This window comes from Liolophura sinensis, chromosome 8, assembly GCF_032854445.1.
Source record: "Liolophura sinensis isolate JHLJ2023 chromosome 8, CUHK_Ljap_v2, whole genome shotgun sequence".
Taxonomy (NCBI): Eukaryota; Metazoa; Mollusca; class Polyplacophora; order Chitonida; family Chitonidae; genus Liolophura; species Liolophura sinensis.
The window spans coordinates 19,779,862-19,805,487 of NC_088302.1; the positions used below are offsets into that span (position 1 = coordinate 19,779,862).

At 36.7% G+C, this 25,626-nt stretch overlaps 1 protein-coding gene across 1 annotated transcript in view; it reads left to right on the forward strand.

The window, feature by feature from the left end:
• The window catches only part of LOC135473283 (ras-specific guanine nucleotide-releasing factor 2-like), a 135,718-nt gene that overhangs the window by 90,720 nt on the left and 19,372 nt on the right, over positions 1-25,626 (forward strand). The window contains exons 10-14 of the mRNA XM_064753131.1: positions 8,752-8,909; positions 20,936-21,014; positions 23,235-23,407; positions 24,311-24,393; positions 25,557-25,583. Of these exons, the coding sequence (XP_064609201.1) occupies positions 8,752-8,909; positions 20,936-21,014; positions 23,235-23,407; positions 24,311-24,393; positions 25,557-25,583 (520 nt within the window). The remainder of the gene's footprint in view (positions 1-8,751; positions 8,910-20,935; positions 21,015-23,234; positions 23,408-24,310; positions 24,394-25,556; positions 25,584-25,626) is intronic.

Consider the following 25,626-nt stretch of genomic DNA (forward strand, 5'->3'; position numbering starts at 1 on the left):
ATGGATTCATGCAAAGAGAAAGTCAACATTTTTCAATTAAAAAATATTGCTATAATTTCATCGATACAGTTTAATTCACACATTTGGGCCTTTTGGTAACTGTAAATGTATCTGGGACCGAGTGTTATTTCTCATGATGCTTCTCCAATTTATTAACTATGACAATATTCTGCTATTAATTCATTTCAGAAAGTGGATATTTTAAAACTTTCATAGGAATGTGTGTCATGTTTGTTTTTAATATTCATGAGAAAAAGAAGTATAGTGTGGGAGGAATTTGTAATGTCCGATAAAAATAATCTGATTATTGAAATGAAAATTCATAAACATGTAAAGTATATATATTTGCAATCGATCTTTTCTTTAAAGTCCCGATAAACTGCTAGTTTGCCGTTGTCATGACTTCAAATAGCACACAGTGGGAAAACACATCTGTTTTGAATTAACATACATCGCTATGGGTTCAAAAAATGTATTAATTTTCGCTGAAAATATTTGCTTTCGATGTAGTTAACTTACCAGCTGCTTTTGTTTTATTTACATGATCAATATTTTACCTTAAACCTCTGTGACTATTTGCTTAGATGCAGGGAGTCTGTAAAATTGGGGGATAATTTTTTTACTTGTCTGATTTTAGGGGCTGAGAAAACAGCATGTTGATGTTGAACATTTAACTATGAAAAAATAATAATAATAATAATAATAATAATGATCCTGAGATAAAACCTAAGCATTAGGCATATGCTGCTGGGTTTTTAATTGCATATATATGTAGTGGAGTAATATTTATTGTTTCTTTTAATCAACACATTAATTCCTGGAGTTTTCAGTATAAACTTTAGTCCAAGGGTTTAAGAACTAAAACTGTGTAGTTTTAGATAGGAAATAAGAGCATTAAGCTCCAAGTTCCTTTGTCTATCTTATTTATCCTAACCTTATATTAATCTCCTAATGTTGGGCTGTATTAGTCATTATTAATTTAATATTACTTCCCAAACTAATACAAATACCAGTGGGGCCTCCATGGCAGAGGTGATCAATGTGCCAGCGCTGTGCAACACCCCAGGAGCCTCTCACCAATGCTGTTGATCTGAGTTCAAGTCGTATTGGCTTCCTCTCCGGCCGTACATGGGAAGGTCTGCCAGCAGCCATAATGCTGGCTGCTCATGTGAATAAGTGAAATATTCTTGAGTTCCAGTACTGCATAGAACACCTATCAAATAAGTAAACAAATAATCACAGACAAGTATATATCACAGCCTGGCATTTTCATACAAGTGAGTATACTTAGAGCAAGGCTGTAGCTATTTATAGCAGGAAACATTTACATGTACATGTGACACGTATTGTTTTGTGGTCAAACAATGTGAACAGCTGCTAGATTTCATGAAAGCTTTTAGCTGTTTTTGGAAAATCATGCGAAAATCTATTTATAGTTTATTAAAGGTCAAACATGAAATTCTTGGAATTTTAGATATTCAGTGGTAAGCTTATATACAGCTTTCCTGTGGTGTGATTGGTTAATTTCTTTCTGTCATTTCCAATAGTTTTGAGGGAAACTTTCACAGGTAGATAGATTGACATGAATACAGTTGCAAGCAGACAAGCAAGGTAATGCAACTACATGCATATAAATGGTCATGTTTCTGCGGGATGAAAATTTACACGCCCACTTACACTGGCACTGTCGTCCTGTTTTATTCTTCCTTATGACCTGGATGTCTAGGAATCTTGTAGGATTTGCTGTCCATCAATCTATTGACACTGTAATTTCTTGAAGGTTTGTAGCTTTACCAAACTTACTCCACGTTTACACTTTGTAAGCATTAGGAAGAATGTATCCTATACTTTTTCTGTGACCTTGCTAAATTTTTTTAAGCTCATATGGAATCATTTAATTTAAATTTTATAATTTTTATTTGTATAAAATTTGATATCTGTTGAACTCTTCATGCAAGTTTTATCAAACTTGTCAAACATGTGTACCTAGTCATGTTGGAGAATCCTATCATTTTTCATTGACCTTGACATTTTTCAAGTATATTTGTTAATTTTGACGCGTTTGGCTATATATGGCCAATGGGTATTCAGTGCATAACGCAGTATTTTTTCTTGACTTTGTACCACACTATTGTGACAATTAAAGGAAACATTTCTTCATTTGTTAGATTTGGGGGAGGGACGAGATGGGCTTGGGTTCAGAAGGGTACAGTTTTGGAAAGATTGATGACTTTTCTTGTATTAATGTACCAGTCCATGTGCCAGGTGATTGCATGCATGTACAAATACCATTTCCATGAGCTCAGGATGACCCTGAGCTTTAATTTATTGTTTCTTGGAAGAATGCATTACTGGTGGAGCCGTTAAAATGTGCAATATATATTCACTGTAATAGTGTTGATAACATGGAATGACAACATGACATGTGTTAACAGTACTAAAAAGGTGTCACCCAGCTGGACTATCACTTAAATTCATTCAGCAACTTGATTGATGCATTTTATTGGCCTGTCAAATGGGTCAAGGGAAGAATTCCAAGAAATGGGTGTATTTTGTAAATATAATTATTCTTCACAGATCAATTTGTTTCAGTCTATTCACAGTGGTCTATTTCAACATTTGGTCAAAAGACATTTGTTTTCCCCGCTTTCTCGGTAGGCATCAATTGTACATCGAATGTGAACAAAACTGCATTGTTAATCATTCAATATATAACATATGGGTTTTATCTCATGTCCATCCACAATAAGCATAGGTTTCATTCTAAAATGTTCTATCCGCAGCTTGCTGTGGCCATTAAAGTTACCACCCATTCAGTCACCTATTTCCCTAACTCTTGTTTTGCATAAAAGTAAAATATATGTTGACTATCTTGTATGAATATGTGTTGCTAACACACACATATATATGTATGTATGTATATATATATATACATGTATATATATATATATATATAGATGTATGTATACATTATGAATTCTAATCACAGGTATTCTTTGAATATTACTGTTATTCTGAATATGAGTGATAATTCCATTAGATGTGGAAGGAAGACATGTGTTTTGATGCCAAAACCTTGTGGTATTTGTAATTTCTATATTGTCAGATTACTTGAACAAAACATTGGCAATAAATTTTTATTCAGTCCGACAAATTATTTTTTAATTTCTTAAAGCTAACAAGTAACTCACTTATTCTTTGAGGGTTTTTTTTTTTATTTTGTATATATTACAGGCATTTTGTTTTGTCCTCTTTTTGGAGGAAATCCTCTTTATTCATACAAATTATGCCTCAGAAAAATGCTCAGAATTTAATTCAGAAGTTCTAAAAATGTCCAAATTATGAGTGTAATGTATATAGTTTCCTCTTTTTCATCCCAGTGCTGTTTCATCCCTGACACTATATTTTGTTAATTAACATTATGCAGTTTATTTTACAAAGTCTTGTTTATGTTCCGAGAAATTTATATTTATAAAATTCAAATAATTTTATCTTATATTCACTATGCGACTGGGATAATACAGCTGTTACTGAAAATTATTTTCATTTTAATCTGTGTAGTTATGTATCAGATGTAATTTTAACTTTTCACACAGTCACCATAGCTTTTGAGGTCATCTGTAGGGCTATTCACTACAGATGGTTATCGAAATATGTTGTGTTTAAAGCAGTTCATTGATATGTGTAAATTATTGGATATACATTGTATATGGGCAAGAAAATCAATATTTCAAGGAAATTTATCTGAGGGTCACGAACTAGTTTTTGAATGGACGTGCATAGTGTTCCATTTTTAATTGTATACATGCATATGTAGTGCACTAATATTTTTTGCTTCTTGATAATAAACACATCAATTGTAGGAGTTTTAAGTAGGACCTATAAACTTAAGTTTAAGTGCTTAAGTACTAAAATTGTCAAGTTGTAGATCAGAAATAAGCGCATTGCAGTTCTCTTACTGGTAGGTTACCTTATTAGAATTGGATTGGATGTTGTTCAAATTTGGTGATGTTAGAAACAAGATTACGAGACACATTTTGACTGTGTTTGGGTAACTTTGGTCACATGACATAGTGGCCATCTTACATTTTGATCAAAATCTTTAAAAATCTTCTTTTCAAGAACCAACGAACGGATTCTTTTGAAATTTGATATACTTGTAGTTAGGACAAGTTTAAAAAAATCTAGAATCTTGCCATTGGTTGAACTTATGATGTTTTAAAAAGTGTCTAAGTTTGATAATGTTTTCATGTGTTCTGGTGTATTTGGCTATGCTGATTCTGAATCTGCTTTTGAATTTTACCTATCTTTGTGACTTTTTGAGATGTGGTCAAAAACTTTTTTCAATCACGTAATTTCAGTGGCCTGTAACTCAAGAACTACGAAAGCTACAAATCTGACACTTGCACCAAATTGTACCCCAAGATATGTAGTTTCTAGTGAATGCCAGTGGATTTGAGCTACGATCTATAGTTTTCTCGCTAGAAATATTTACTACTCTAGTTTCCAGTTTCTATTCAGGTCTAGACCGTACATGCCTGTAATGAAGAAAGGGGCTTTAGGATGCCACACAGAAAAGTAACTGCGAAACCTGGCTTTGGACTGAGGATCCTTTATAAATAAAAAGCACCACTTATTCTTTCTAACTCTTTAGACCAAAATATCCTATCTTTATAGTCTCCTAACATTTCCTGTCACCTACACACGCTCTGTCTTCACCCGCTCTCAAAACTGAAGTGAGCCCAAGCAAACCAGATGGGAGACTAGAGTGAGGTGATTGCACGCCATGTGTCGAGCAACCTGAAATGTACATACTTAACCAGGTACGGTGATTGCTATGGCCTAACTCGATCACAACGCTGTGGTGGTTTTCAGCAGTAGACGCATTGTGTATAATACCTGGTAGTCTGGGGTTCAAACTCAGTTGATTATTTTTTATTTTTGGCATGCTTTTTCTCTATGTTGCCTGTGTTTGTAAATACTGTTACATTTTGTACATGCAGGTTGAATGTGTTGAATTTCCATTGTCTAAGTACATCGGCAGTTGAATAAAGCTATTCATTGTTATGTGTGTCAGCATCTGTTGGTAAACAGATGTTTTCCAAGGCATAATTTTTCCAATGATGGCAAATTACTTCAGTGCATTACTTTCCTAGTGTTTTCTTATTGACATTCAATTCAGCCTTGATGTTTGGCCATTGGTATCTCTGTAAGGAAAGTAACAGCTTTAATTTATCTTCTGTCTTGTATCTCTTAATTTTGAGTGGCATTTCAGGAATTGTGAATCATTTAATCATTTATTTGATACATAAATACAACAGAAATATACATGTATTACCTTTTGGCAGGAGTAAACTTCCAAAGAACTTGTTCTATCTGAAAATCAGGGAATATTGATAGTGATATACATAATAGAACCATACAAGGGGAATAATTTTGATATGCACCAATATGGTAAAGTAAAACAAAGGAATCAACCTATTAGTTAACAAGTTAACAACTTGTCAGTTTATATTTAAAGAGTGATGTAGAATTGATAAACTTCAGACATGAGGACAATTTTTCTACTCCAGCGGACACTAGATTTTTGATGTGTGATGTCAATCCTTCAATCCTGGGCATTGAGCGATGGTTAAGGCTTGGATTCTGAAGACCTGTCTGATCATAGCCGAAACCTACAAATATTGCATTTGCCCTAAAAAATTACCCCCAAAAGTTCATTTTTAGAGGCAAAACAACATACTTTTGGTGCAGAAACTCACATTTTCCCAGTAGGATATACTAGTATATCATTCTACTTTCCAAAACGCCCTTTGAAGTTTAAACTCAGGCAAACTGAGTAATGTCATTAGGTCAAATACACTGTACCTAAATAATAATAGACTTGCCTAAATAATCAGTTATAAACATCTGAATATTCAAGGTCATTGAACGAGGTTTTATCTTGGCGTTTTATTTTAGGATCACTGGAAGCATTTTGTTAAGCACTGCTATTGAACATTACATATACTGCATATGTGATAAAAGTTAGATTTAAACTCTCTTTAAACATCTCTTTATTTTCTTCCATCCCCCTCCCAAAATTTGTCGGCTGATTGAAACAAAATAATGAAGCTTTTTGTGTGCTTCTTGGTAGATTTAATTCTCTTCAGATCTCAGCTTCTGTCAAAATGTTCATGAGTTATCGTTAGCAAGCGGTGAGTTTTTTATTTGTGTGAATTTTATGGTAATTCAGTCTGTTTATTTAGCTTCCCAGTGGTTCCTTGTAGAACCACTTTGTATTTAGGCTATACCATTGTTACTTAACTCCCTTGCCCTTATAGCTGATTGTAGAGAAACCATTTTGTCTGTAAATCCTGTTGGTGTAACTACACGTATAATTTTTCAGTACATGGTAGGAGCATGACCTAGTGTTATACTGCGGTACTACAAGCTTACTACTACATCCACAACTGCTGGCCCACGTTATTTCGCAGTAAAATTCTCTACTTAAAGCAGAAGAGGTGTACATATAGATGTTATATGTTATTGTATCAGTGGTCATCGAACAGGTCTCAAAGAGTCTGCAGTGTATGTATGCCCACTGACCTTGGGCCAGTAGACAGCATGTGCAATATAATGCGGCGTCCACACACACACACACATACACACTGCACCCGCATTCACACACATCGCAGCTGGAGGCAGCCCTTGCAAACATGTGTAGTTTTAAGTTGTCACTGGTAGTATTGATTTTGAACCGTAGGGCTCTGGAGGCGTGTGACGTGGGACGCGTGAAGCCAGTCTGATTGGCCAGCCCTTCACCAGCTCACAGCATTATGCATGAATGCCTCATACATTACCGTGCACAGCTATGAGGCCGCAGCGCAGCGTGTTTATATGTGAATGTGTGGTGGTGGTGGTGGTGATACGGGATCTATGTGAGATGTCCTAGCTCGCTGTAACGTACAGGCTGCTTAAGCCATGCTGTCCAGTCAGGAGACAGTGCAGTTGTCTCTATGAGGCAGGAGGGGGCTGCAGGCTGCGGGTTAGGCCTTGCTTCAAGCCGATTGATTTTTCTCTGCAACTTGATGGAGTGATTGGCTTTTCTCTCGGCGTCTGTACCAGGCTTTTTACCTATAACGCACGCCGTCAGTTCACTTGTTCTACTATAGTGCATTATTATCACAGCGGTGTGAGGGAATAGCTAGACCAAAGGCTGTGCCGTGCATCAGGGGGGGGATATACCAACGGAGCATCTGCACTCCATCCGCGTGCATGTTCAGGTGCATACGTTACACTGTCGGTACGTGCATCGCCACAGATATGCACGCACCATGCATGAGGTAAGCGGTATCTGCTACACCTGTTCTTCGCCACCCTCACAGAGGTTTAAATCTTTTGCTACGCAACTGTATGTATAGCGATGACAGAGAGGCCTATAAACAGCATTACAATCGCTATGTTGGGAGAGGGTGGGGGCTAGTAGCGATGGGTCTGACCCTTGAAGTTTATCCTGTGGCCTGTCGTTGACCTCCAGAATGTCCACGTATTGCCAGCGATCGGTCCAGACTCCAGTAGCATTAAAAAGCACACTACAGCTATACAACATACCATGGCGGATTCATCCGGCCTTGTCATTGGCATAGATTCCGGTAACCTTGGTAGTAAAGTGTGGGAGGTAGGTAGGTGGGTCGAAAAGACACCATCGGGAGATGTGTCCACCATCAGCAGTTTAAACGTCCGGTCCAGTCCAGCTTTAGTTCTCTTCTGGCTGGCCTGTCTGTTTACGTATACATCGTGTGCCAGGAATATTTAGGGCAGTGTACATGTGAGTATATGTTTATATTTGCCTTGTAAGGGTGTCAGTTAGCTGAAGAATTGGCCAACGCTCTGATGGAATGTACTTGTATGGTGCTACATGTGTGTGTCTATTATAAGGGTTTGGTAGATACCTCCAGATTTTGATTGCGGTTACGTATTGCAGTACAGGTGTGGCTGGAGCTTTGTTGTTGTACACCTGTCAGCTGTAGGCATGGTAGGGACTGACCTGAGGTTTCCTAAGGCCTTCCCTCCCCCACACTTGCCCTCCCCTTAGCCCAACACCCCACCTGAGGAGGTATATTGATCTGTCTCTCTCTCTCTCTCTCTGCTCTACACAACCACAGTTCATCAGAATCCATCTTGAATTGGCAAGCTACACCTGACCTGTGTTAAGTAACTGTACATAAAGGACAGGGGATTCTTCCCGAGCTATTGGCCATCATGTAAGAGATGATAATACACAAAGGCCCAGTGGCAATCAGTTGTCCACGGCTGTACATGTGCATGTCGACATCGATACTTCATGGTTTTACATGCCCGTCAATGACCATGTTAGCCTCAAGATGCCATGCTTACTATCCAGCGATCCAGCCTTCAATCTAGGCAGCCAGCCAGCCTGAGCCAGTCAAATTGGCTCGTTGGTCTAATTGGGAAGAAACAAGACACGGTATCTTTGTATTTGGCAATGTATACAGTCCTATTAAAACCATGCTAGAGTTTTACGACATCTCACTCATTCTCTCCCTTTGTCAGCTGAGCTTATAGGGCTGGATTGCCATGTAGAAACGTTTGTCTTTTCCCAATAGATGGCAGCACTCACTGTTTGCACATGCCCAGTGAGGGAGGATGTATTTGGTATCAGATTAATATAAGTGTGGCTAGCTGTGTCTGTGATACGGTGAGGGTTCTAACCCGGCTGTTGTATCTCTTCTCTCTCACACTCCACAGGGCCCCTCGTCCAGCCTAAAGTCAGCCGCGGGCGCCTCGGCTCTATTAGTTCCTCGTTCAAGGATCAGAAGAAAGAATCTGTTCGTCAGGTGTTTCTCTTCACCAATCATATGCTCCTTACGACTAGGACCTCCAATGGCAAGCTTCATTTGGCAAAGGTAAGACGCTTTTTTCTTTCTGTTATATAAACCTCTACCTGTTGTGGTATCTTTTAGTACGCCAATCCATGTACCACAGGTAAATATCTCAAGACCAGTCCGACTGTGAAAGCTAAATCAATCCGTATTCGTCACATCTTAGGAAGCTTTTGTTGTGGTTACTTCAGATGTCTTACTGCACATGTCTCTTGAAAGAAACATTTCTTTTCAGCTTTAAGGTTTACCTGAGGAACAATGCCAATCACAACAGTATTAAAAATGCTATTAGTATTAATTGTTACACCTGTCATATTTAAGGCAGTGGTTTGCTAAGTTTTGTCTGATAATGGTATGATAATAAGTTATGCAATTCCAGTGGTAATAAGTTTCACTGCATGCACGTTTAATGCGTTAATTTTCGAATATTGTCAAAACTAAATGCTTTAACTACGGTTTTGTGGAATGGTCCAGGTCAGAAATAAATTTTGTTTAACCAAAAATGAAGAAAGTACTGCCTAGTCTGTAGCCTCTGACTAATTATCCAGTGTACAACATTAGGTCCCGAATGTCAATTGACAATCAATCTACCATAAAATACATTTAATATTTTTTCAGAAAAAAGTTCTTAAATATTTCAGTAATATTTTGTGATTGATGATTTAACACGTAACTATTATCTCAAAAGTTTGCCTTATTATTCAATGTTTTGAGCTTTGCATAAAAGCATCTTGCTTCTGTATGATACACAAACATACCCTCATCATAACATGCATTATTACAACGTGTGTCTCAGTAGAACATGGTCACTAATGTGTCCATATTATTAACAAAGTTGTTGTTGCACGCATCTGTACATTGTGAAAGCCTTTGTTAGTACTAATATATAATACAAACCCATATATATAGTATAAAGCGTTTGTTATTACTTTGTTAGTAAAAATATATATAACCACCCAAACAGTTACTAAACAAAATTACAATGAAATGATTTGCATTAGCTTCTGTTTTCTTTGTTTCAACTTTGAAATTTCGTGCAGCGTATATAAGGATAGTTGTATACTGACTTGTAGTGCCAGTTAAACGTAGGTAGGTCAATATGTTAAAAGTACACGTATACTACACTTAATGTCTATGATTTTCTAGAATTTTACGACTTAGTATTACTGTATCTGCCTACATATCAATATTGCCATTAAAACGGAGGTTGAAAAGAAAGAAAAGTTTGTTAATCATACATCGTTGTAAATAGGTCACAAAGCACAATTGAGGCATTAACCAAAAACAAGTGTGCATGTACTTGACATGTAAACCAGTTTGTATTAGTACACTTGATCTATATACAGTTTGATGTTCGTATGGTGTACTGTCGCTGTTTGATGTTTATTTGATAATTAGGTCACATAACTGATGTTACACTCATGGGACACATGCTGTCATGGCAACACTAAAAACTTGTCCCAGAGTGGCATGAACGTTTTCCCAGTCTCAAATCGTAACACATCCCACACAAAAACGTTGATAAGAATCCCGTCCCAAAGCACATGGTCGAGCCTGCCTTCTGCATGGAGAATCGAACCGAAACTTTCATGTCAGTGGTAAGTTCTCAAGTGCTGTTCACTACCTTCAGGAAATCACGAGCCAAAAATGCACCATTCTGGGTACAAGAGAACTATAATCAGGTGATTTTGCTGCTATAACAGATGGAGTATAAAAATTTACAGTAGGTGTTAATGTTTTGGATCGATTTTCTATACGAAAGAAAGTCATGGATGTGTGCTTAGGGAAGATTTCATCAGCAAGGGATGTCTATCAAGATTTGCATGAGGATTTGTTATTTTGTATTTTCGTAATACAAATGTTTCTTTGCTTTTTAAGGATTTACCTGAATTGACAGAAGACATCTGTGCTTTCTTTCAATATTAAAACATATCGGAAGTTATTGGCATTTACTTTTTCACTTTCTCAGTGCACAGAAGCAAATTGCAGTGATTCAAAAGTAGTTAACGTTACAAGAAAGTTTACAAACTGTTAGTCACAACTGATCACTGGTTGTTTAAATTCCTTCACACTAATAGTTGAACTAATACTAAATCGAGCCCGAGTCTAAAAACAGTCATTAAATAAAAAAATAAAGGTTTACTTTGCTAAATTGTAATTAAATCTTTTTTTGGTAATGATCGCACATTCCAGTTAGCCTATCCTGCCGTCGGTTTGCCACAACAGTACCAGGAATAATTTGTGAGCGTTTGTCACCCTTTCGTTGTGATCGTCATTTCATTGAAACAACAACAACCAAGGGCTACAACAGTGTATATTTAGGCTACACGCATGCAGATTATCGGATTAAATGAGTTTGCTAAATTATTTTTAATGGATGGAACATTGTGATTTTATACATCAAACATAAGTAGGGCACACGTATCATTCAAGGGGAGTAACTCGTTTATTTAATTGTCACAACAAAGGGAAATTTGCATCTATTTTCCTTCAATTTTGCCGAACAGAATCCAAAATGATTATGCCTTCAGCTTTTGCACATTATTAGGGAAATGTTTAAACATTTTGAAATTTTCAGTCGATAATGAGAATAACCAAGGAGATAATAATTATGGACATTTTAAATCCACTATTTTATAAATTTTCGAAAATATCACATTTTATTAAATTTTTAAAATATGCAAATAAAATTAAATTTTCTGTTGACTCATCAAACAAGATGCTCATTGAGGACCTCTTCCAAAGAGAGATGTTTCTGATGGGCTATTTTGCACCATCTAACGTACATTTGATAAAATACAAAATCCAGAAAAATCCAAGATAGCCTTGGTTACCATTGCAACGGTCAATGTGAGCGAGCCGTGTTGAACAGGTTTATCTCATATCATGACTACTAAGTTATTGAGTAAGTTTTATGCATATTAGAGACGATTTTGCAAACTGGCGTAGATGATGGCCTGGAACTGCTAGAGTACTGTAAAACGGGCATTACGTTGCATGCATGTATAGTTTTGGAAAATATCACGTGACATTGACAGCTCTTTGAGGTATGATAGTCTAATTTGTACATAAAACTGTAGATTTACAGTTCCATTTACAGTTTCTTAATCCAAAGATTTGTCAAACAGCCTAGATGAGAAAGCATTAAAGTTTATATACTTGAGTTTTGTTTTACATTGTACTCAAGAATTTTAAGAAATTCATGACCTAGTGATTAGAATGCTAGTGCAGCACAGTTACCTAAGAGCATTCCACCTACAATTCCTTTGCTTCGAGTTCAAGTCCAACTCATGCTGGCTGAATTCTTTTCTGGCTGTATGTGGGAAGGTCTTCCAGCAATCTGCGGATGTTCAGGCATTTCCTCTGGTGTCTTTCCGCTTTCATCACACCATAATACTGGCTGCCGTTGTATAAATGAAATATTTTTGGGTACATTTAATGTATTGCCTTGATGCAGATTCATTTTGTGGTGCTGTAGCTTGATCCTATCATAATTTTTGCATATGTGTTTTTGGGTATAAATTCTTTTTTGCACTTTACTTTGCTTTGTACCACACATGTAACTCATGCCATTGAAATTATAAATTATGAAATTAAAATATGCAAGCCATGCTGACGCATTGAAATTCTGTGAATTTCTTGTTTACTGTAGCACATATGTTATCCATGCTGTTGGAATTATTAATTCTCTGTTGTTGTTGTGTACTTCAACACATGTAAACCATGCCGTCGTGCATAAATTCTCTGAATTTGTTGTTTCCTTTTAACACATATATGTAAACCAAATATTTAACGGTCGCCCAGGAAAGACACTTAAAAATGCATGACTATAATGTGATTACTAATTACTGTAACATCTGCCCTCACATAAATGTAGATGAAATTCCCTGTTTTGTAATCAGGCAGTGGCTAAAAGCTGCTCAGATTCATGGCTACCATGGTAACCAGACTGCCGCATTCCCAATGTCAGCTATATAGAATGGCATGATGTTGTGTCCTTGGAGCTCAAAACTCTCTGTTATTTTACACTTTTGAATCTAACTTTTGGTGGACACATGCCTTCTGGATCCCACATTAAAAAAAGATGAGTTTTACCAGTGTAAACAACTGTATTATTGAAGATGTCAAAATATAAATATGCTGTACATTAGGAAATAAAATAGTTTTATTTTACTAACCTCAATGACCTTTTCACCTTTCAGAGAAATGCATACATGTATATAATGTTTTGTGGTTAGAATTTTAATACAATGTATCAGTGGATGTAGAAATATATCATGTGTTGAAAGGTATAACACTGATGATTCAATAGTATGGGGATCAGCCTTTGTGTAGTTATTTTTATGTGATGGAGACCGCTTCGGTGGCGTAATGGCTTATGTCCGCCTCGAAGTTGGGAGACCCGGGATCAAACCCAGATTTGTTTATACCAAAAACTTCAAAAATGGCCATGCTTGGCTCTCAGCATGGAGAGATTACAGCAAGGAAACAGGAGTGGTTAGACCGTTGCAGTATAATGTGACTGGGTGGGGTGTCATGTCTGATGTCTTCTACATGATACTTCATTGGCGACAGGAGTTTGGCGGCATGGACTTGCCCTGTCACAAGAATCACAATATATGCAGACACACCTAATGACAACTCCTGGTCATATGACTCAAAAATTGTCAAGTACGAAGTTAAACACCAAGCATACATAGGTATGTATAGTGACGGCAGAGATATTTGTTCATCATGAAAGGCCTGGGTGGACTGTACTATATACATGTACGTTCAAAGCAACTTTGAGGAAGTATGTCGTCTTTTTTTAATTCTATTTATTTACTTATTAAGCTTTAAAATATTGTTTTTTTAAATCTGTTTATTTATTTATGTATATCTATATTTTTGTATTTTCATTTTGTTGTTTAATTTTTGTTTACTGTTTTTATTTATCTATTTTTTATTGCTTTCTTTTTTCTTGCTTTCTTTTTCTATTTATTTATGAATATATTTTTAGTGTGTTACACAACTTGAGGATTTTAAAAATGTATCCATTAAATACTATTATGGACACAGTGTATTTAATATAGACATGATAGATAAAAAAAGTTTTTAGGATTTAAAAATTCAACACAGATTGTGTGTATGTATACATTCACTAGCTGTTGTTTTTTGTAGTGTTTGGCTTGCCTGGTATATTTATTTATTTTACTACCTGTAGCTACCTGCATTAGCCTGGCTACATCAATAATTGCACTCAGTGCCCCCTCAGAGCTCTCTAGTCTCTCACCCACTCAGTCTTATGGTCACAGAGCGTTGATTCTCCCCTCACCCCCGCAGCACTATATCAAACCCTTGTCATGTTAATTCTTGTGTCCTCAGCTCTTTACGAAGGCCCATGTCATCCTTACTGTGATAGAGAGATTGTGGTTGCCTGACCACTTCCTGTTTTTGTTTGATTGGCCAGCTCTTTCCTCAGCCATCACGCAGTGATATAGAGTTACAGCAAGCAGTCAATGAAAGCCAGTTGGCCGTAGTTTAAACATGAAATATTTATGTTCCTTCCCATTGCCATAATCAGCTTTGTTTAGTGTCAGTTGTTTGTTTTGAGATTGTTCCACATTGCTGACATTTGTTTTTCCGCCCATCAGCCATTCACTCGTGATCATGAAGTAGTTCCCACGTGTAAATGGTGTTTTCTGATTGGCTGTTACTTCGACCATGGTGTTGATAACATCATTTGTTTGGCTGGGTCATTGTCATACTAGTAGCTAACCTGTGAAGGAGGTGTTTATGTTTTTTTGTGTGGTAATGTTTGAATAACAAATATGCTGACCTAGCTATACATTTAAAGCTGAGACATTGAAGTATCATCTTTACTACATTCGTGCGAATAATAACAGGTATGTCAGGTTAATTTGCAGCTTGCTTGTCATCATGTCATTATAGCCATGAAAACATGAAAGCCTAGCTGTATTAAATTATACTCAAAAAAAGCACCCTGAAAAAAATTATTACAACCTACATTGTATACACCCTAAATAAAAGAGCGGCACTTCAGGTTAAATAGAATATCTCAGTTTTCTGCCATTTTCTGTTATTCAAGTAATAGTTACATCAAAGGCTTATAAGTCTCCTTTAAGCTGCCATATTAGCAGATTACATATGTCATAATGCTCAGCTTTGCCCAGTAGCATGAAGTGGCCCTCCCTCTTGTACGTCCCAAACTCTCCCTTTTTAGAGTTGGCTTTCGCGAGCCTTAAAATCAACGATAATAATTGTCACGATATACGTACATATTTTTAGTTGAGACTGGAAATGCACATTAATTATACGGTAGGAATAAAACCAGTGACACTTTTCATTTATACAAGCCCAAAACATGACAGAGCTTTCAATGTGGGTCATAGAAAATGACGATGTTCAAAACCATTTTTTTTTTTCTTACGAAAGCTTTAAGAAATATAAAAAGGGGGAAAAAAAGTAGAATTCCATACAGCTTCTATAGCTCTTTTATTTAAGGCATGGGTGGTATAAATGTGTTCTTTTCTTTCAACATTACTTTCTCATTTCACATGTAGATAGAAATAACATTACCATGATCATATTGAGTGTAATTCCCACACTTGGGGCACATCCAAGGCAATTTTTTTGCTTACTTTGTAAAAAATTTGACGTTCAAATTGATATATTATATATATTATATTGATATATTTAACTTACTGTTGAATTCTCCTGAAGTTTTGCATTTTTCAAGTAGCACATTTTGCTTGTTTCTGATTGATTCATCCACCTTATCGAACCACTTAGCTTTATGTGAAGGTTGATTAATGTTTTATCAGAAAAACATAAGTGGTGGCATCTTTAAAACCTTTATGTACATGCTTCTGAAAGTGCAGTTTTAAATATCAAACTTTAGGTGAAATACAGTTATTAACTTCTTGTCACAGGTGTCAGCTATTGTCCTTTAATACATATTTAAATTAAATTTCACCTTTTAATGTAATTAAGTCAACATATAATTAAGTCAAATCTTGCTTAAGGGTAATGCAATGCATTTGTTCCATCTGCCAACATGTACGTGAAAAACTTCATCCCTCTGTTGATTGGTCAGTCAAGGAGTTATACAGACTGTTGACAGTCCTACCTTTTAAATTAGATGGGCCATCTACTTACCCACTGGCCAGAGAGCAATCAAGACAATATACATATGTATTTTCTTGGATGGAGCCTCCGTGGCTCAGTTGGTTAGCGCGCTAGCGCAGCATGGTGACCCAGAAGCCTCTCACCAAAGCAGTTGCTGTGAGTTCAAGACCAGCTCATGCTGGCTTCCTCTCTGACTGTACATGGGAAGGTCTGGCAGCAACCTGCGGATGGTCGTGGGCTTCCCCCGGGCTCTGCGTGGTTTCGACCCACCATAATGCTGGCCACCGTTGTATAAGTGAAATATTCTTGAGTGCAGCGTAAAACACCAATCAAATCAAATAAATTTATTTTCTTGGATGCTGCACTTGTTTCTATATCTGGCACATAATACATAGAGAAGCACCTCATGTAAGAATTGGTTATACTAATGCACTAATTATTCTATACTGTATGCTTGTGTTTAACCATGTATTGACAATTTTTCACCTATATGACCATGAGAAGTCATTTGTTGTGTCTACATATACTGTCTTCTAGTAGTAGGGCAAGTCCATGCCACCAAAGTGCTGCCACCACTGAAATATCATGCCGAAGACACCAGACATGACATCCCACCCAATCACGTAAATTATACTGACACCAGCCCTGCTTTCTTGCTCTAACCTCTTAGTGGTGAGCACCATGTGAATTAACAACAAGTCCCAGTTTTAGAGTTTTTGGTATTATCTGACTAGGCTTTGATCCCAAGTCTCGCAACTTTGATCTGACCTCTGACCTCTGATTTTTGCCAGTACTGGTACCTGACAAACCCCCTTTTAAAGTTAACCTCCTATGAACCATAGCCTAATTCCCTTTAGACTGACTGTATAGATGGGAAGAATTGCCACGATGTTACTACATACATCTTCAGCAGATTGCTTCTGTGGCCTTAAATCAGTCAGAGCGTCCACCCACAAAATCAAGATACCTGCGATCATGCAAACCCAGAAAAGGTCATACCAAAGACATGTAAAACGGTACTGGATTCAGTTGGTCAGGGACTGTTTCAAGTCTGCAACTTCATTGGTCAGGGGATTTTCAAACCTAAAAGGGGATTGGTCAGGAACCATGGCAAAAAGTGATGAATGACCCAATGGCAGTGCACTCCAGAGCTATTCAGTAATTATGTGCTTTGTAGTAGAGTCCCTTCTATAGTGGGTGTGATTACCAGGGTGCAACATTAAGTATACAAGACATAAATTGTTGTCTAAACTTTTGTTCATTCATGGTTTTGTTGTGAATTAACCAATTTGTAAATTTACTGCTATACCATATACACACAACATCCCACGTTCCACCCCCATGACACTGTCCGCTCACCCAATCACCCAGATGCCTTGGTCAGGTATTCATCATTTATGAGTACACATATGTATACACAAACCATTAAGTAAATAATTTACCGTTATACCCACCCCCATGCCACTTAGCCACTTTACTGGTGATAAAGGTCAAGGGCAGTTAGCGCGGTAAAACAAACGATGTCCCACTGACTACACTGACTGTGATTGGTTGAAACTGTTGAATGGCTTACCATGACACACATTTCTTCGTTTTGCCTATTATAACCATTTTCTCCTACACAACTGTTTATGGGAAAAAATTAGGCTGTATGTGAGAAAAAGTCAGGCTGTTTGATTTTGTTATTTGCCTCTGGTAGGCAAAAGTATTGAAGTTTAAGCCACCTCCTTCACGGTCGCACTATAAAGTGTGGCATTTTTTGCGATGATGGACATAATACGATTCAGAACCTCTTGGATTGCCGGTTTGCCATTCAGCATACATTTATATAGGTAAGAAAAGTTTTTTTTTCCAAATTTTTTTTTACCTTAATGCAGTAGCAGTTTACATATGCCATAAACCGCTCTGGCATTGGAGATGATACAGGATATGACACCTCTGACAGTGACTTTTATAAGCTTATAATATCACTGGCATGAGAAAAAGCTCAGTTTTGATATGTTCTTTTATCTCTATTATACGCCTTTAAAAGGTTAAATGGTTTGCTTGACGTGAGGGTTTACATAGGAACCATGTAGTGTGTGCTTGACTCTTCAGCTAAGATATGTACTTCAAGACAAAAAATTGCTTTCAAGGATTTCATTATTATCATGGTTTCTAAAGCAACACACTTTATGAAATGCATGTAGAAGAATTTGCATAGGAGCAAGTGCCCTCTGATTTTCACACATGTTTACACATAAATAGCTGTGTCATATCAACCAGTTAACCAGTCATAACCAGTATAGTTACAAATAGGTCAACCAAATGCTTCACAAATTGGTTGCAAATGTTTCGTCTTTCTGTGACATCATGACGTCACAATTGTTTCACCGAAAATGAAATGAAAAATAATGTTGTCACGAGAAGGGGTGATGGGACATCGAATGTATTGGATTCGTCCCGTGGAACCGAATGATCCAGAAAATTGAAATGGTTTCAAATGTTGGCTTGCTTTCGTAGTCTGTGGATACGTGTATAATCAAACCATACTGAATAAAATGTTGTACATGCATTCGCCTGTTGGTTTCTTAAGCTGGATTGTATTACACTGTTTTCTCGCAAATGTCTTTTGACATACATGTACATGCTGTCTTTGAAATCAAAATTCTTATACATGTATGACATATGCTAATGTTATATCTCCAGAACTAATCAGCCATATTCATTGGAACTTCACACATGGTTTCACTTGCAGATATATAATTGTGGTCATGCAGCAAATGGCTTGGTCATCTTTGAGTACACAGGTGTATTTTGTTTAGGCAGAGCTCTTATTTGGCTTGTAAATATTGTATTTTAGAACTGTTTAGTCAGATGCAATGAAAGTGGAGTCACTTTGGGTCTCCCTTACCAGATGCAGTGAAACTGCAGTCACTTTTGGGTCCCCCATACATAATTATCATAGTGTCTCATAAACAACAAACTTTTGATACCGATATTAAATTAGTACTGATATTAAAACATTTTGATTTGGTCTGGTTTATTGTGAAAATTACCTGCAGAGCAATTAGGGTGGAGTTATTATTGTTTACCATTTTAGGGACAATTTCCTCATTAAACACAGGTGGGTCTGTGTCTGATATGATCCAAATGCAGGCATTTATATATAAACATCTAGCAAGTTTGTGCACTTTGTATACTAGTATTAGAAAGGACAGGAAGCTTTTTTATTAAAAGAATTTACCGTACATGTAAATGTATGGTGATGTCTAATATTCACACCAGAATGCACCCTGAAAATTATCTCTAACTTTTTGCTTGGTGAAATGAAAAATGAACACTTAAAGGAAAAGAAAACCTGAAAACTTGTGAAAAAATCAGATAAAAAAGCATGAAAAGTTATTTTTTTTTTTTGATTTTTTTCTTTCAGGAGAAAAAGGTATTCTAAAAATACTTTTGTGTGATGAGTATTTGGGATCAACATTTGGTACTTATCATCTTTGCATAATAATGCTCTAAATCATATGATGCATGTCGAATAATTTCCTTTGAAGGTAAATTGATGGTTTATATCCAAACACATGCATTTGATCTGAATTATGATAATATTTATGAATATATTAAAAATATACATTTGATCAAAATCCAGATTGAAAACATTTGTTAGAGGAAAAGCCAGTGAATTCTTGTGCAAATATATTTATTAAACATGTGTGACATTCTCAATTATAACATTATTATGCAAAGACCATATATACCAAGATGTGTTCCCAAATACCCACTATACCAAGACCATATATACCAAGAAGTGTTCCCAAATACCCACTGTACCAAGACCATATATACCAAGAAGTGTTCCCAAATACCCACTATACCAAGACCATATATACCAAGAAGTGTTCCCAAATACCCACTATACCAAGACCATATATACCAAGAAGTGTTCCCAAATACCCACTATACCAAGACCATATATACCAAGAAGTGTTCCCAAATACCCACTATACCAAGACCATATATACCAAGAAGTGTTCCCAAATACCCACTATACCAAGACCATATATACCAAGAAGTGTTCCCAAATACCCACTGTACCAAGACCATATATACCAAGAAGTGTTCCCAAATACCCACTATACCAAGACCATATATACCAAGAAGTGTTCCCAAATACCCACTGTACCAAGACCATATATACCAAGAAGTGTTCCCAAATACCCACTGTACCAAGACCATATATACCAAGAAGTGTTCCCAAATACCCACTGTACCAAGACCATATATACCAAGAAGTGTTCCCAAATACCCACTATACCAAGACCATATATACCAAGAAGTGTTCCCAAATACCCACTGTACCAAGACCATATATACCAAGAAGTGTTCCCAAATACCCACTATACCAAGACCATATATACCAAGAAGTGTTCCCAAATACCCACTGTACCAAGACCATATATACCAAGAAGTGTTCCCAAATACCCACTGTACCAAGACCATATATACCAAGAAGTGTTCCCAAATACCCACTGTACCAAGACCATATATACCAAGAAGTGTTCCCAAATACCCACTATACCAAGACCATATATACCAAGAAGTGTTCCCAAATACCCACTATACCAAGACCATATATACCAAGAAGTGTTCCCAAATACCCACTGTACCAAGACCATATATTCCAAGAAGTGTTCCCAAATACCCACTGTACCAAGACCATATATACCAAGAAGTGTTCCCAAATACCCACTATACATAGATTACTACCAGGTGTCTTTTCCTCTTAAAGGAAAATCAAAAAAAAAATATTGCAGACTACATTTAAAGTTAACTTTTCAATAATAATTTTTATGTTTTCTCCTCCTTTGTAGTTAAGCAGATGTAATACCATCTATGATTATGTCAAGTATATTTGATGTGCTTTCTGCTTCCACTTGCAGCACCTTGGGAAAATCCCTCTGATAGACTGCACCTTGGTTGAAGACCCAAGTTCAGATCCATTCAACTTCGACGACGACAGTAAGTGTCACAAACAAGTATGCAGTCGCTAAGGTCATGAATCTTAATGAATGATTTTGGATTTGTTTATACCTGTAATAAATCTGACATTTCTCATAAGTTTTACAAGGGACCTTGTCACTTTTACTGTACAGGACATTAGACATCCAATGTAAATCCCATTAGATTTATGAGAAAACAATTTTCTTATCTGAGTAAGTGGTTAAGGTGAATGTGTGTCAGCGTGCCAGTACTGACATGTACACCTGGCCACCCACAGCCTCTCTGTCACAGCAGGCATAAGCCCAGATTTGAAACTGCGATTACTTGGAAAATGTTCGAAGATGAAGGGAAAAGAGCGAATTTGTAATGTGTGAAGGCGATTAGGGAGAATTCCTCGTGGGGAGTTATTTGTGTAATGACTGATGCCGAAGACAATTAGGCATGCAAAACTGTGTCCTTCGTCAATCGTGCAGAAAAATATGGACATGCGTAATTCATGTTATCCGATAAAACTAATCCAGTATTAGATTTTCATGACAAAATTGAAATTTAGCATTTAAGTATTATTATTATTAAGTATTACACAACTCTTAGGATTAAAATAAAAATCTTAAGGTAAATCACAGTTGTAATGCAGAAAACTGTTTTCAAATTAAGACCGCAAGTCAGATTTAATAAGTGTAAAAGAGCTTCATTATCAAGTATCAAGTATGGCCAAGTATCCATGTTATCTAAGTAATAAAATGTTTGGATTTCAAATTTGGCAAATTCTACTTTTTACAGTTCATTCAACTCTTCAGACGTGTTGCACAAAAAAGGAAATTATTGATAGTCTTTGCATATAAATGATTTGTCTCTACATAATGAAGTGTGTGATGATAGAGGCCAATCTGCTTTAATTCAGAATCTGTGATAATCGGAAACTCCTCTTTCAAAAACATGTATTGACAAAAACGTAATGCCCTTTTTAGACAAAAATAAACCAAAATTAGCTCTTTCAACCTTCTGATGTGTCCTTTGGGATTAAAATAGGTTTCTGGCCCAGAGACACGTTCATGTAGGTTATTTAAGAGACCTGATCGAGGAAGATTATTAAATGTAATGTAAAAGAATTATAGTCACAGTATTGAAGTCATGAGTTTGCGCAACTCTGAATACAAAATTTTTCTGGGAAACCTGTTGGCATGCTGGATGATAAGATGTTAAAAAAAGATGTTGGAATGAGAGGAATCAGTTACATCATTTTGCTTTTGCTTTTTGCAAGTTGACCTAGGAAATGACCTTGAAAGTTTTACTGAGAAACCGTTAAACTGAAAGGATGTGTCGCATCAAAAAAGCTTGTTTATACCTGTAATAAATCTGACATTCTTCATAAGTTTTACAAGGGACCTTGTCACTTTTACTGTACAGGACATTAGACATCCAAAGTAAATCCCATTAGATTTATGAGAAATCAATTTTCTTATCTGAGTAAGTGGTTAAGGTGAATGTGTGTCAGCGTGCCAGTACTGACATGTACACCTGGCCACCCACAGCCTCTCTGTCACAGCAGGCATAAGCTCAGATTTGAAACTGCGATTACTTGGAAAATGTTCGAAGATGAAGGGAAAAGAGCGAATTTGTAATGTGTGAAGGCGATTAGGGAGAATTCCTCGTGGGGAGTTATTTGTGTAATGACTGATGCCAAAGACAATTAGGCATGCAAAATTGTGGCCTTCGTCAATCGTGCAGAAAAATATGGACATGCGTAATTCAGTGTTATCCGATAAAAACTTTTAAAAACAGGATTTAATGATTATATTATTAACAGTGGCATATTTCTCTCAGTTGTGAGTAGACAAAAAAAAACAGGTCAATGGTTACCCATTGGCTGGAGATGATATGTATTTACCTATCATAAAATCGTTTGATCCAAATTGAAAATAGCAAGAATGAATGGATGATGTGGGTTCAACTCCTCTTTGGCAGAGGAAGAAAATGCTTTGCCAAAAAGGAACACATTAATACCAGACATACATGAGAACTATTTCAAGCTAAGTTGTCCTGCATTACATAGAACTGAATAGAACTAAAAACCCTTTCAAGGTACAATGTGTAAATTGCATTTCTTCTAGACAACTATGATCAGATATTTTGTCCAATTTGTAAAATTTGTAAAATGCAATTTGGCCACGTGTTTTGCTGAATCAGACAACCTGAGACCCCCCCTAATGTGATATTCTTGTTCTTCTCCCCTAGACGTGTCTGTAGACTCCACCCTCAGTATTCAGTCGTGTGAACGAGAGAGGACGGACTACAATGGTCTGGATTTCCGGTTGATTGTAGACACCAAAAGTGGGCCTCCTGTCGTCATCATCCTGGTAGCTTCCACGCAGCAGGAAAAAGCCGCCTGGTGCAGTGATATCAGTCAGGTTAGTCTTGCAAAAGCACAGACTGTGTTGCATCAGTTGACATTTGATAGACAGTCTGGTACAGGAGCTGTTAACAAATTTAAAGTACAACAGATAGTGATCCACTTTGATGTCACCTGGAAATTTTGTTTAGCTTTTGCAGGTAAATTTTTTTTTAATTTCTCAATGGTTTCACAGCCACAGTGTCATCCGCATGGTATGTGAGGTGACATGAGACAGATAAGGTTCAGTGAGAAATTTCTTTACAATTATTCATTATTCTTTTGGATGTGCATATTTTGCCTGACAAAATTCTTTCACTAAAGTATACTCTACAGGCACATGTAATCTATATGTCAGATTTCTTTTGGGGCCTCTATGGCCTTGTGGTGAACCTGCTAGCACAGAACAATGACTCCGGAGCCTCTCACACTTAGAGTCAGTGGGGCAACTGACCCCAAAATCTGAGTAATTCATCGGAACTAAATCGACTCAGAAGTCATATCACCTGATCAGCTGAGTCAAGAGACTCATCTGGTTATATTTTGACTCATTTGGTTAGTCAGAAAGCTCATAGGAGTTGTTCATGAGTCAGTTAATATGGGTATATGACTCAGTTTTCTGAGTCGAATTAGCTCCATTGAATTACTCAGATTTTTTAGTCATTTGACCCAAACTTTTCTCTCAGTGCACCCATGCAGTCGCTGTGAGTTCAAGTCCAACTCATGTAGGCTCCCTTTGTGGTCGTATGTGGGAAAGTCAGCCAGCAACCTACTGGTTTTTGTGGCTTCCCCCAGGCACTGCCCAGTTTGCTACTACCATAATGCTGGCCGCTGTTGTATAGGTGAGATATTCTTGAGTACAGTGTAAAAATCCAAACAAATATATAAAAAAATTAACAGAATTTCTTTTTCTTTTTGACAGTGTATTGAGAATCTACACTACAGCGACCTGTTAAACAGCTCCATGAGCGAGTCCTCCTCAGTCACGATGCCCCAGTCGGTCAGGTGAGTTCAACTCAACGACAAAAACTAGCTTGCAATGAAGTGCATGAGATCAGCCACCATTGGCTCAGATGAAAGATTTGAACCTTTTCCTCCCCCCTCCCCCCCCCAAAAAAATCGCTTTCTTGTGTACTTTACAGATTGAATTCTTCACCTGTAGGCGACATCAGTTTATTTTATGTTTTATGGGCAAGCGAACATTAAAAGATCCAAAAATGGAATAAAAAAGAAAAAAAACTGAAAAGTCATCTCTTTATTTTGTGCTACCTTGATAGGTTCATGATCTGAAATATGTCATATATATTTAAATATGTCTTGAACAGGAAAAATGTCTTGATTGGTCCACAGTAACAAATTAGGTGATTTTTGAAGTTTTATTTTAGAAATAGACTTCCTCTAACATTGGAAATAGATTTATCCATGTGGTAAAAGAACTGTTGAAATTGATGTGGCCTTAGCACAGGATTGTAAGAACACCTTTTTGAATGGTTTCTGTTTATTGGCCTCACTGTATCAGTCCTTGCATAAGCACCTGCTTTCTAAGGCGATGATTTGGAATTAGTTTGTGGTATTCCTTTAAAAATCTGTACGCAGTCAGTATGATGATAATCGGTATTGCTTTTTTTTTGCTGTATAGCATTATATGTCCATGGGCCTCTCAGGACTTGTGACTCTCATCTTAGATCAAAAGCTTTTGTTTAATATTTGCATCTGAATTTAGAGTGCTTAACTGAAATTGCAGTTAAATCTGAATCTCTTTAATTATTAAATAGCTGGCATATTTGAATCTAAATCTGACTTCTCAGAAGTGTACGCGTACTTAAAATTGATGCTTTTGGGGAACACTTTGTGGAAAGAGTTCTAGCATGTGCTATAAGCAAAAGCAAATTTTGTTCTGAACTAAAATTGCGATGACCACTCTTCCTGAATTGTCCTGTAACTGTTGTGTGTGTTTGGTTTTTTATTGTACTTTTGTTTTTTTGTGTACGTGGCCAGAAGGTGCACCAGTTTGCCACCTACATATATTCCTCACCATTTCATACCTGATATGACTTTATGGTTTATTTATTGTTTTGTACTTGGTTGGTTGTATGATTTTGTTGTTTTTTTTGTTTTGTTGTTTTAGACCGATATTGTTCTCTTTCCTCTTCACTGCATGCTTACAGGTCCTTCATCTTTAATCCTCAGTTTTGGTGAGTTTTACCTCTAGCTGTTGTTCTAGATTGGCATGCCTCT